We start from the raw sequence: 13,660 nt of genomic DNA, 5'->3' as shown, positions 1-13,660 counted from the left end.
ATTTACCTTTAATGCCGTACTTAATGAGTCAACTGCCAAATATTTGCAGCTGGAATAAATCAGTCCATCCATATAATACCATCATGGGAAGAGAGGTTAAATCAAACTGTTAAAAAATGCAATCAAGCAGAACCAGCCACACCTTGGCTCAACCCGTGGCCAGTTACCATGACAACCCATGGCTCTTAATCGGGCCACCTGCGGACGGTTAAAACCCTTTCTCAGCATGGGTCAGGGGAGGCAGGGGGATTCTATGCAACTAGTGTTTTCTTTCCTGTCTTTATCCTGTTTAGTCATTGTACTAGTGGCTTACTTTTTTTTTGGTTTAGTTTTTTTCAAGATGGTCATTTACGCATAAAGTCTAATAATGTATTTCAGACTTGGCGTTTTTATTGGGTGAGTTTATTTTATTTTTTAAACTTAATTTGATTGTGTATTGTACCACTGAAAAACATATTTGGCCTGCTTCTCCCTTTTAAACCCCAGACTATCTCTACTTTGTCTGATGCTTACTGGAAGTACAAATGGTAAGACTAAACTAAATGGTAGGATCATTTTATGTCACCTAAAGTTTGCCCATAATTTTTTTCGGGACCATAATGTAATGTTGGTTATATATATATATATATATATTTTTTTTTTTTACTGTTGTGATAGAGAGCATTGGTATCAGAATGGCTGACTTGGTCCATTATCCCTGTTTTCTTTTGCCTTCCAGGAGTGGAAATTAACTCTGAATGCAGGGACCGGTACCTGTGGGTTCATGTTGGTTCTACAGGAAGTGAACTCCAGTTTGAGGCTGTAGGTGGGTAGTTGGAACAGGGTTGGGCGTATTGAATAGTCTACTGTTTACAGAGGAAATGTTGTGAGTCTTATCAGCTATCGCTGTCTCCTCACAGATGTGACTGGCGTGTACCCCATTGACAAACGGCTCGCTGTGCGGTGTGGCTACACCATCAGCTACTTCAAGATGGACGGCTACACCACCCTCAGGGCCTCCTACTTCTCCTGCTACACTGAGAACCAGGTGAGGTCACGTCAACCAGGTCTCTCTGCTCTGGTGTTCCGTCATGTCATCTGTCTTTGACACATTCTCCGGTGACAAATCTACAATTTGATGTCTTTATTGTTCCAGAACGATGAGATTTTTGCCTTCAAGATCAACATCGTTGTTAGTGACGCGGAGGGCGTTCAGACCAGATACCCTTTGTCTAAATCCTGTCCTCTGACGCTGCCCTGGTCCCAACGCGAGGTCGTGTGTGAGGAGGACTACATGGAGGTACTGTCTGACTGGAGGTCATGTGTGAGGAGGACTACATGGAGGTACTGTCTGAGTGGAGGCCCACAGAGATCACTCGTTTCCATGCATAGTGAACAACTGGTTCAGTGCAACTTTAGATTCAGCAATACTTGGGAGTAGTAATGCACAAGCAAAATTAGATGAATTATTAAAATTTGATGAATTTCATCTAAATGATAAATGAAATGCCCATTGCAGATTTTAAGTTACTTCATATTCAGGATCCAACTGCTTGAAATAGTCTTGCTATAGAAGCACAAAGAGGGTTCTTTCTTTAAAGTGAAGGTTAAGGGCCTTCCTGGACTGGATGAGAGATTTATAATGACGGCGTGTCCTACAGGTGACGGTGAGCAGGGATGTGCCCTGTGCTCCCACAGAGGGGACATCTAAGGACGTGTGGCACGCTGCCCTCTCTGTGGTAAACCACACTTCAAAATAAAAGTATTTTCCTGTCCAACATATCCATGTAACCAGACCACGCTAAACCACAGGCCCAATTTCTAGAATGTCTATTGTCTATTCATGGATGTTGGAAGTACTTAACTTTAATATTGACATGGACTGTGTGTGATAACGGACATAGTATGGTTATTCAAACTTTTGATTTCATATTGACTCGTGTATTTCCTCTGTAGGCCCAGAAGACAGCCAATGCTGCCTGGCAAGTTTTGTTCCTTCACAATGTGGAGAAAATGGCCGCCATATCCATGGATGAGGCCCATCACCAGGGTTACCATTTCAGCGCCACCACTAAAAGGGCCGTCTTCCGCTCCCCCTACAGACAACCTCAGTCGACGGTAGTTATGGTGAGTAAAGGAAGAAGAGAAGTCTGCACACTTTCCAAAGCTCCCAAGTGATTTATTTGAAGCACAAGGTTTTGGCCAGCGTGGCCTTCCTCAGTCAACCTCGCTGGCCAAAACGCTGTGCCTCAAATAAATCAGTGTGGAGCTTTGGAAACAGTGTGCAGAACACTTTCTTCAGTTGATAGTTTTTGGTTGAGCACCTGTCACTTCTCTTGGATGCGTGTGTATTTTCTGTCACCAGTTATGGTGAGAAAGCAAAACAAGCCGGTGATCTGTCTGTTGTTTGAAATGGTTTCTTGTCTCCTCTCCTTCATTCATGCTGAAACCATGGGTGAATGAGACGAGCTTTCTGGTGTTTTGTTTCAATTATGGAGCAAATATCAAAACATTGAGTTGATGTCGGTCAGTTCTTGTCTCCGAAATACATCACTGCACTGGCTTCTGAGTTTCCCATCATGCCTTTCTCTTCTATGGTCAGGTGGACGGCCTCGCTGTGGAGGTCATGCATGCGACGATGTTCTTCCGACAGAAACTGATGGTCGTCATGATTGACATTTCTATGGCCTGCACAATAAGTAAGTTAGGAACTTAATGGTCCACTTCAATGCTGATTATCTTGCAATGTCACAAGTCAATTTCACAACCGCTCAGAGGTGAGTGTATATACAAGCAAGACGCAGCTAATGAGAGAATCTGAGACTGCTCTACATCAAATCAATCATTGCTACAACAAACAAATAATTTGCTGTCCTCATTGACTTATTGAACTAGAGAAATCAATCACTATTACAACTCTGCTATTCCAATGCATTTTTGCTTCTCATCAGCTCCTGGCTCCTTTGATGGGACAATGCTACTGTGGAAGACCCCTCGGGTCATGAGCCCCTTAATCCAGGGCGCGGCTGGCTTTAAGAGCGAGCGCATCAGCATGGGTGTCGAGAGCCAGCTACTGGATGATGTCACAGCGAGAGCCAGGGGCTACGCTCTGGAGCTCATGGGCCCCGTGGTGCAGATCGGAATTCCCTTCGGTGCTGAGGGGGGCTACAGAAGGGTACGACTACTGTACTTTCTAAAACTGTATTAGCCAATTAGTTACTGTACTTTCTAAAACTGTATTAGCCAATTAGTTATTTTACCATTCTCTTTAACATCCCCGGCTTATGGGTGTATTTTCATGTCAAGTCTTGAAACTACAGAAAATAAGTAAGTTTCCCTTTCCAGGCGGATTTGCATTAGCTATTAATTTGGCCCTCTTGTGTGTTTTCAGAGTTGGGTGATGGATAATGTTTACCAGGAGACGTATGTGGTGTTCCTGTTCTACGAACACGTCTTCTCCCATGTGTACGCTGACGAGAGCACCGTAGAAACGAGACATCGGATGCTTAGAGTTGTTGACACACCGCTGATCTCCCGACACCCGTTCACCATTGACCGTACGTCCATCCTTTTAAAGGCATTTCTGCTTTAATATGATGGGACAGTGTAGGTGACAGACAGGAAGGGTGGGAGAGAGAGGGGAAGACATGCAGCAAAGGGCGTGGGATTCGAACCCACACCGCTGCAGAAAGGACTAGCCTTTACATGGTAAGCGCCCCAGCCCATTGAGCTACAGGGGCGCCCCATGTCTACCCTTTTCATGTTCAAATGATTTTTCTGCCTGGTGCTTTGTGCCAGAATCGTTTCCCCGACCTTTGACCTGAACGGGAGCTACTCCGGGCTAATGTGATCTAACCTGGCTAGGCTTTATTCAATGACCTATTCCTCCTTCTGCTTGCAGACACCATTGTTGAGGACCATCTGTTCACTGTGTACTTGGGGAACTTTCGTCACGATGCGAGTTTAGTAGGAGTCAAGTTAAATGAGAAGCAGCTCTCTGTGGTACAGGCTGCTGAGCATGGCTACGCTATCACTAAAGTTGCCAACGACGACGGTACCCATGCCTACACTCTCCAAGTTCCTTTTGAAGATAGGGTTGTGCATCGAACGGTGAGCATTTATTAAAATAGTCTTTCAATTTCTCTCTCAATCTCACAACTTGGAATAACACTATAGACTAAAGTATTGGGACACCTACACATTACACCTACAGGAGCTTTTAGACATCCCATTCTAAATTCATAGGCATTAATATGGATTTGTTCCCCAGTCTGCAGCTATAACAGAAACCCTGTGGAAGTGGAATTTGTTATAGCTGCAAAGGGGGACCAACTCCATGCCTATGAATTCAGAATGCGATATCATAAAAGCTCCTGTAGGTGTAATGTGTAGGTGTCCCAATACTGTCCATAAAGTGTACAATATATTGGTCTTCCTCCATTCTCAACAGTATTTAGGTGAAGGCCTGATGCAGTACTCGCTGGATTTAGACTTCACTTTAAACATCATGCCTCAGAGAGACGCTTACCACCACCAGGCTTCGCTCACCGCTCAGCTCACCAACGCATGTGAGACATTTCCATTTACTCTGAGGATGGAACGTTAACTTGACGCTTGGGGTTGCAAATTTCAAGGAATTTCATTAATCGATAACTTGACCTTAAACAATAGTCGATTAATTGATAAGAACGTCCCGCGCCGGACTGTGCTTTGCTCGCTTAATTTGTCTTCTGCTCTGTCGTTGAAATTTCCCGGCATCCCGATTAGCCTTCACTACATGGCGGCCTTATGTGCAGTCAGACCCTAAATAATGATTACATTTCACGCAACTCCCGTTGATGACGTTCGTTCCCCCCCCAAAAAAGTTCAGTTCCGTTAACAAGCAATTAATCAAGTAACCAAATCTTACTCTAGTAAATTATCTGCAATGAATCGATAGTCGATTAACTATTAACATCCCTATTGACGCTTGATCCGCTTAATCGATCTGCTTGATCGATTTCTTTTGCTTTTCACCCTCCCTGAAAAACAAAGTCCCACCAGAGCTCAGTGCGGAGTGCACAGAGGGAGGCATGGTCTTCAGGATGACCCGACCCCGGCTTGGCTACCTGTGGGAGATAGCCATCGGCTCCGAGCCTCTCACAGCAGAGCTGGCAGCTCGGAACGGGTACATACTTCAAAACAATACCCAGAGATTAACCTTGGAGGTGCCATTGTTCACCGTTGGCTACGTTTATGAGGTATGATTTACACACTGCGTGATTCATTGGACTTGGCATGAATTACCCCTCACTTTATCAGGGGAGCACACAGCTGCTTTGACAAGACTCATTTTTCATTTTCTTTCCTCAGAACATCAACTTGAACCATTTTTATGGAACCTTTGAAGTGCTTACAAAAGATTCAAGAACTCTCGAGATCCAAAAATCCTCAGTAAAACACTGTCTTTTCAAAACTAACAAACTTATAGGTAAGAGTTATGTTTTATGGCAGTCAAAGTTGTTTGGAACATTTAATATATACAGCCCTCTGTAAGACAGCAGCTCGGCTTAAAATCAATGGCTTTTCCCTGCACAAATTCTTGACAACTCACAGCATGTATTTCACAAACTGCTTTTATAGTGAAATAACCCTTTAGTTGAACTTTGTCTTTCCAGCGTGTTCATCTTCTGGCACCATGACAGTGGTGACCAGTACAACAGCCACCTGGCCTACGGTAGATCCACGCCGTACTACGCTCCTGGACAGCAGCTGTCAACCAACAGAAACTGACCAAACAAGAGCTCTGTTTAATTTGTCTGAACTCCTGCGGCACCAGAGTTATGGTGAGATCTAATTTCTTACATTTTAACAAATGTAATAAATTATGAATTGTAGTAATAATAATAATAATTATTATTGTTATTATTATTATTATTATAGGCTGTAAAAATGTAAGCTATTGGAAAGAATAATCAAAGCAAAAAACAAGATAAGATAAACAATAAATCAAATCAACCTGTGTTGTTGACTTGGCTGCGTTTCACATGGGCAACGTTTCAGCTGTATTTGGTTTCTGGCTCAAACTCTAGGTTGGCGACACCTATGTAGTGTACGAGAACGAGATCGTGTCGACTAGGGCTCTTATACCTGATGGAGATGGAACATCCGTCATCTCCAGGGATTCTAAATTCAGGTAAGGAGGTAAGGAAGGAAGGAGGTAAGGAGGGAGCAGCTCAGCCTTGGCTGAAGTGTCCTGTATGGAGCTCTGGTTGAACCCAGTGTCCTGTTTGGATCAAATACATGTCCTGAGCTTAACTTGGTCATAGTCAAACACGTTTCTGCTCAATGAGTGGGCTTAATAATAACATTCCAATATCTTGACAGCAAAGAAAAAATGTGCATGTGTGTCTAGATATGAATGTGGTACCCATTTCATCACGAAACATGACCTTCACGTTTTACATGTCGACGTGGGAGTAGTTGCCAGTCTGTTTGACGACTGCAGTGTGGCACATGATGAATTTCAAAAAGTACTAATATATCGATCTCTCTACAGGCTCACAGTAAGATGCTTCTATCAGATCAGCACAGTCCTCAGTCTCTTTGGGGACAGGCTATTCCAATCTGCAACACCAGGATTTGGTTCCATCAGTCTAATGGGAGGCACTAAAAGTAAGGCTGTATGACAGACTAATAATACATTCAAAAGTAATTTTTAATAATAATAGTTTGACAATTCACTGTCTATACGGTCCTATGAAAGAATATGTTCCTAACCGTCTACTCGAAACTCCAACAGACGGTGAAAGTGTCCAGGCTATAGGTGTAACCCCTGCCTCGAGCCATGCAAGACCTGCACCAAGTAAGCCAAAGGCTGGATCCAATCCCTTTATCCCCGTCCAAGGAGGAGGCGTTCAGCCCCCTACTGGTGCACACGGGTATGGCTATGGAGGCAGAAACCAGGACACGTCTACTTATGCTCCACCAACTCACGGCTCTACTCAACCTAGCGGTCCTCGACCCGTTCAACCTGACTCTGAATCAACTTCTCATTACGAAGGTGTTCAATTTACTGACCAAGACCTTGGTTTACGCACAAGTGATGCCAAACCAGAGCTAAATCTCTCTGGATCCAGCCAGGAAGATAATTCTAAAAATAACCTACTGGGCATGCATCCAGCTACCAGAGAAGTCGTCATCAAACCCAGTGACTACGGGAAATACAAGGGTTCAAGCCAGTATGGTACTGTGAGCGTTGAAAAAGACCTTCCTAGCACATTTGGTTCAAACCTGCAACCGGGGCCCCATCGGGTCTCACCTGCTAAGAACACGAACGGTAGCCCTCAAGCAGGTAACCATCAACAAGCCCCCAAAAACTATGTGGCCCAAAAAACATCTTCTGGAGATAATTTTGCTGCTGTCCAAGGTGTTGGCCGTCAACCTACCGCCAGCGACGTTTCAGAATACAGCTTGTCTGAAGAAATCTTAAGTGTTAGACCACAACTTCAGGGTTATGACAATGTTGATGGCACCATCTCCGGCCTAAACTATGAAGAACCTCCACTAGACCAACATGGAGAAGTGAAGCCTACCAAAGCCCAACGGATGTCTAGTTCAATAAGGCTTTATCCAGATAAATATCACGGACAAACGGCCAAGCCTCCTCCTGACCATTATGGACCTTCTGTCGGTCGGACTGAAATTGTCCACAGTGAGCCGAAGCTGATGCCAGGGTATTACAGGGCATCGCCAAGGTCAGTCTACTGGCCTCCAGGCCCTCTCACATCCAGCCATCCTCGCTATAGCCCTGCACAAATGGGCAGTAGCTTTCTAGCTAATTATAACGACTTAAAAACAGGACCCCCTGAAAATACCAGCAACTATGATGCCCCTCGACCCCTTAACATCCAACAAACCAATGACAAGTATGTTTCTCAAAGCAGTGATGTTTTGCAAATGGAGTCTAACAAATATGTCGGACCACAAAGTGTCAGGGATACACCCACAAGCCTGCGGTTTGGTCTGGCAAGAGGTGGTGGTGAGAGACCTTTAAGAAGTGTGAGAGCTGCTCCTAAAAAAAAGTCTCTTCCATTTCAAAGTAGCCAACAATCCCCTGGAGTTGATTCTACAAGGAACCCATCCACGTCTTCTCCACAAACTCCGAGCCAGTACAGTGTTTCTCAGCACGTCAGGATCAAACCTGGTCCAAGCCAACATCAAGATTCCCCAGGTGGCAGAATTGCATCTATTCCTGGCTGGTATGCGGTCTCTATGTCTAATACGTTAAAAGTAAAAGGACAACTTCCAAATGAGCATGAAGTCGATGGTGGTACCCATATTGATTCAGTGATGGTGGATTCCAACCTGGAATTTTCATCCAGCAACCGCTTTGGGTCAAGTGTGTATGGAGGCATTTTGAGAGGTGGGAAAACAATTGAAAACTTCAGTGTCATATTTATAAAACCTGTTTTTTCCCTGTGTGAAGGTATTTGCTCATCTCTTAACATATGCTAGTTGTTGCGAACATCCTAGTTGGTGAAGTAAGTTGTCTCCTAACCATGTTCACTCTTTACCCCCAGGTAAACTTGGCCAATGATGTCTGCAAAGGCCAAAGTTGAGCTGAGCATCTTTACTTAACCCCTCATATACGATCAAGCAAGGACTTAAAATTGTTCTTACTGGTGTGAGTGGTGTGATCAACAATGCATGTCAATCTACTGCAATAAAATTACAATTAAGAATTTCCTCGGTGGTGTTGTCTTTCTAACAGCTCAGCTACACTGCAATTTAATTACAGGACCCGAGGGGGGGGGGGGGTTATTCGGCTACATGACACTGAGCGGCGACAGCACACGCACGCAATTTTTCAGATGTCAACGGTTGAAATTGTTCACTGTATTTCTCCCATCCAAGCTGTCCTCCAGGGGCAGCCAGGAACAGGGGGCAGCCATCGTTCATGGCGCCTGGGGATGAAGTCCAACTGCTCAGTCCAGGTCTTGGTCAGGGACCGGACTGAAGAGCATCTGTTCTTCTGCATGTTTTATGTATTGGGTTCTTTTGGGAGGAAACCCTTGCGAACACGGGGAGAACATGCAAACTCTGCACAGAAAGGCCCGGAGACCTTCTTTCTACGGGTGCATCTCAAAAAATTTGATATTGTGTGTGAAAAGTTCATTTTCCGTAATTTAATTCAAAAAGTGAAACTTCCATATATTATAGATTCATTACACAAGTGAAATATTTCAAGGCTGATTGCCTCCATGCCACGCTCCACGTTGATGCAGTAATTTCTGCAAAAGGAACCCCGACCAAGTATTGAGTGTATAAATGAACATACTGTACCATAATAAAGATTAAAACAAGAAAATCTTGAAATATTTCACTTTGTGCAACTGAAAAGGCCCTGCAATCAGGTCTTACCATCTGCTGAGACGAACTGCCCTACAGCCGATGAAATCCCACCGCTGCCTTCCACAAACTGGACTTCAGAGACAATGATGTTGTCCTCCAAGACGGAGCCACAGCTGGTGCAGACAGCATTGCCCCGCGCCTGGTCGAGGTCGATCTCAGAGCAGCCACAGTTCTTGCAGACACGGGAGGTCATGTCTGTGTTGGGATAAATCTATTCGAAGAGGGGAAGGTCATTAGGGCAGTCATTTGCAGAGGTCGCAGGAGGTCCACAGCATGATGAAAGAAAAAAGCACCCCCCCCCCCCCCCCCACACACACACACACACAATTGTCTTTATCCCAGAAGACCTTTCAAAGTCAAACACTGAATATATTTTCACCACAGTAGCAATTGTTCAATCATATTATACATTTATTATACATGAATATAAGATTTGTTGTCTTGATTCTGCATTAACTTGGTGCATATGAACTGTTTAACCTTTAAGATGCTGGTGAATTGTATGCATGGTGTTGGGATAACGTGATCCCGCGCTTACTGTACCCTAGCTAACACGCCCACTTACAGTATGCAGGGCCATACAGTTACACATCTTAGTTAATGTACTAAAGTGTTGTGAAATACTGTTTCTAGGTAGATAGCATAGAGTAATTAGCTAGTACGTTAACTAGCTAGCAACTTACCGGCTGCGATGAGGCCGTATAGTTCTAGTCTCAAGTCTGTTGACAAAAGACTGGTCAGAAACACCGACTCTGCTGCTAGTGAGCTAATGGCTACGAATCCCCGTTCTTAAAACATAGAAGCCTCATGACTTGGCTATAAAAACCAATATCTAATATTGAAGGAACTTCGTGTTTTAATGGTATTATTTGATCCCTTCAATATCCGGATAGCTACAATGTTTTGACTTCTGTTTCGCAAAACCCACTTTCAATGACGTAGCCAAAGCATAGACTAAACTAACGGACTTGAGGGGAGCGTATGTTATTTATTATGAATTGGATGTGTGTAGCATAGATCATCAACCTCAAATCATATCAAATGTAGGGGATTTGTATTTTTGGCATTTTTGAATGCAAAAAATATAAAAGTTGTTTCGCTATTTAAGGGCAGGATGCAAAGATATTTTGACTGCACCCCTCCTATAAATGGATGCTTCCAGAGACGAAGCACGCGCGATCTAATGACGTCATTCTAAGCCGTAGAGCGAGTGTTTCAGGCGGTGCGAGAATTTACCTTCTCAAATTACCGAGCAGTATTTCTCTATTTCTGTTTCTGATCACCAGCGTGTGTAAGTCAGCCACAACGATACCACTTTGTATTCTACGTAGTGTATAATCACCTTTCACTCGGACCACTGTTAAGCTATATAACGTTAGCTAAAGGGACATGGCTGGTGATTCACTCTCAGATAACGTAGCCTGTTCAGCATGACAGCACTAGTGCAGCAGTGCTGCATGCAACATGGAAAATATGGATTGGGAACAACTTGAGCTCAATCCAAGAATAATAATGGGCGTAAAGAAAGGTAAGAACCGCCTTCTCGTTCTCGTTTTACAACATATTAATAGCTAACCTAACGTTTGAGCAGTACCTGACACCCAAAGGAAAGTCGTTAGTGTTCCCTTGCTATAACGTTATCTATCTATATCTTATGTCTTGATTACTCAGCCAACTTGAAATCAGCCACAGAGATTCTCAGCCTCCCCAGTCATGATCTGCAGAGACTAGCCCACCTGTCCAAGTCCGACGTCCAACACCTGCACGCTGTAGTTGCTGCCTCTTTCCGCAAACGTCCACCTACCACGGGTAAGCACACTTAATGTGTCACGATTTGAATACATACATTGTGAAGTCTCATGCCTCCTTTATTTCTTAACAGGACTAACGTTATAAGAAAACTTGTCCAATGTGTCAACTAAGATGAAATTTGGCTTTGATTGATGTCCCTCCCTTCACGTTGTGCCATAACTGTTCATTATTGTCGGAAACACAATTGATCGACTGTGCTTTCAACCTTGATCACAGTCTTACAGCTGCACCGTGGTGAGTGCCCTTCTTTGGAGCCTGGGCACAGATTGACGTTGGCCTGCCCTGTCCTGGATGCCCTGCTCCGAGGCGGCCTCCCGCTGGGTGGGATCACGGAGCTGGCTGGGGAGAGTGGTGCAGGGAAGACCCAGCTCGGCTTGCAGCTGTGTCTCTCTGTCCAGTACCCTCAGCAGTATGGGGGGCTTAATTCAGGTGACTGAAAATAGAACGGGATCACTAATTACCATTTTAGCGCAGCTAGTATAAACTAGTTATTGTACACATAAACTACTTATTGTACACGTAAACCTAGTATAAACTACTTATTGTACACGTAAAACTACTTATTGCACGTAAACGTTTTGCTATTCCTTTATATAGGCTGGATCATTTCTTGCTGCACTCGGCAGGCAGATTCAGTGCACCTTCAACTACACACATATTATTTTGTATGTCTCTCTGACTAAACATAGTGTTTCTGCTCTTGCAGGAGCTGTGTACATCTGCACCGAAGATTCTTTCCCCATCAAGAGACTCCGGCAGCTCATCAGCCGTCAGTCTCAGCTCAGGCCAGAGCTCCCCCAGGCTGTCGTACGCGGGATCGGCTTCAGCGACCATGTTTACATCGAGCACGCTGCCGACCTGGTCAGACACTGAGCCGTGGCAGCGGTCATACCATTCTGATACTAAAGCACATGACTCTCGTCGCATATTGAGTAATCACTGACCTGGGCTTAGTAAACAGTCCTGGTGAAACCAAACTCCCAATGCATCACCAGCTCTCAACAATCCTGACCTTTCAATTCTTCTTATAACACAAGGGAGGAATGAACTAACAATGGCCGGGTTTCCCGAACAAGTAAAGCCTAATTTATACTTCATAAAACGGCTCATGTCTCATGGCTCTTGGTTGCCATGGAATGGAAGCTATAGACGATGCCCAGGCATTCCATTCCATGGCAACTCCCATACAAAGGGTTGCTTAAGAAGGGTTCCTTAAGAAGGGTTCTTTATCGGGAAACCCGGCCAATGTCGGTGTCACGTGCTTTCCTCTAGGGGGCGCTGCAGGCCTGCGTCTCTCAGAGAGTTCCCGTCCTCCTCTCCCGAGGCCTGGTGAGGCTGGTGGTGGTCGACTCGGTGGGCGCCCTGTTCCGCAGCGAGTTCCAGGCCAGCGAGGCCATCGAGCGAGCCCGCCACATGAAGGCCTTCGCTGGGACGCTGGACCGACTGAGTCACCGCTACGGCGCACCTGTGCTCTGCATCAACCAGGTAGGGGAGGCCGGGTTTTTATACAGTTTACCAACTGTCCTGTTAGGTAATGTTTCATTGATCAGCTATATCACCTAAGTGATCAGTTGGTTAAGCATTAGATCATCAAATGCAACTTTGGTCACTCTGGGCTCTAGTTTTTCTTCCATCCTTTCTCTTAGTCAGGTTCCTAAAGCTAGGTGAAGGTTTATGTTTGGAAAACACCAACGTTTTGTCAATTTCTCCTTGAGGTGACCGATGTTATTGATGACTCGGATCAAGCACGCTGCAATTTTGGGTGAGTACCACTTTTGAATAGAGCAAGCAATGATATATAAACTGCAAAAGTGAGTCTATTTTCCAGTGGTTATTTGCTAATTGTGTGTGTGTGTGTGTGTGTGTGTGTGTGTACCCTTAGACTAGTCAATAGCAAGGTGCTTCCTGCCCTGGGCTTGGCCTGGGCCAACCTGGTGATGGTCAGACTGATGCTGAGACGCCTGCAGGGCAGCGTGGGTCCAGGGGACCGGACCAGCGCCGCCCGTCAGCTGGAGGTCGTGTTCGCCCCCCACCTGCCCAGAGCCAGCTGCCTGTGTGGGGTCTGGGAGGAGGGAGTGAGGGGACTATCGACTACCGACCCAAATCTGTGACCAATACAGCCAAGAGCAGAGACATCGATCCCCTGGAGATGGGACAATTAAAACTGCTTCCCTTGAAGGCAGTTCAGTTTATTCTGAGGCACCTTAGTGACTAATTAATGCCTGTATGGATCCAACAAGATTTTGGTTTGCCAACAAGGTGTTGTAAAGATGACATATAGTATCGCCAAAGAGTGATTCCTTAACGTTTACCTGAGCACCTTACTGTAACTGTGTAAAATGATTTTCTAAGGAGTTTTTAATTCCCATGTAGCAGGATATCCTATCAAAATATTATACTGTAGCGTTGATCAGTTTTTATTGGTGCCCTAGTCACCAAGCATCACTGCATAATTGGTACATCAAAAGTCAACCAT

At 44.8% G+C, this 13,660-nt stretch overlaps 2 protein-coding genes across 2 annotated transcripts in view; one reads left to right on the top strand and one right to left on the bottom strand.

The window, feature by feature from the left end:
- Nucleotides 1-9,565, bottom strand: part of brf1b (BRF1 general transcription factor IIIB subunit b) — a gene marked incomplete at its 5' end in the record, with an annotated part of 68,997 nt that extends 59,432 nt beyond the window's left edge. Inside the window, one exon of the mRNA XM_084439723.1 lies at nucleotides 9,382-9,565. Coding sequence (XP_084295849.1) covers nucleotides 9,382-9,565 — 184 coding nt within the window. The remainder of the gene's footprint in view (nucleotides 1-9,381) is intronic.
- Nucleotides 9,566-10,763: 1,198 nt separating this feature from the next.
- xrcc3 (X-ray repair complementing defective repair in Chinese hamster cells 3) lies at nucleotides 10,764-13,611 on the top strand. The gene is made up of 7 exons (XM_084439423.1): nucleotides 10,764-10,900; nucleotides 11,044-11,181; nucleotides 11,401-11,613; nucleotides 11,891-12,045; nucleotides 12,457-12,669; nucleotides 12,900-12,946; nucleotides 13,067-13,611. Exons 1-7 carry the CDS (start codon nucleotides 10,837-10,839, stop codon nucleotides 13,293-13,295), a joined length of 1,059 nt encoding a protein of 352 aa, XP_084295549.1. The 5' UTR covers nucleotides 10,764-10,836; the 3' UTR covers nucleotides 13,296-13,611.
- The last annotated feature ends 49 nt before the right edge of the window (nucleotides 13,612-13,660 follow it).

The sequence above is a fragment of the Borostomias antarcticus genome (assembly GCF_949987555.1).
Source record: "Borostomias antarcticus genome assembly, chromosome: 6".
Taxonomy (NCBI): domain Eukaryota; kingdom Metazoa; phylum Chordata; class Actinopteri; order Stomiiformes; family Stomiidae; genus Borostomias; species Borostomias antarcticus.
The sequence above is the reverse complement of the archived record's forward strand: the minus strand, read 5'-3'. Positions and strand labels throughout refer to the sequence as shown.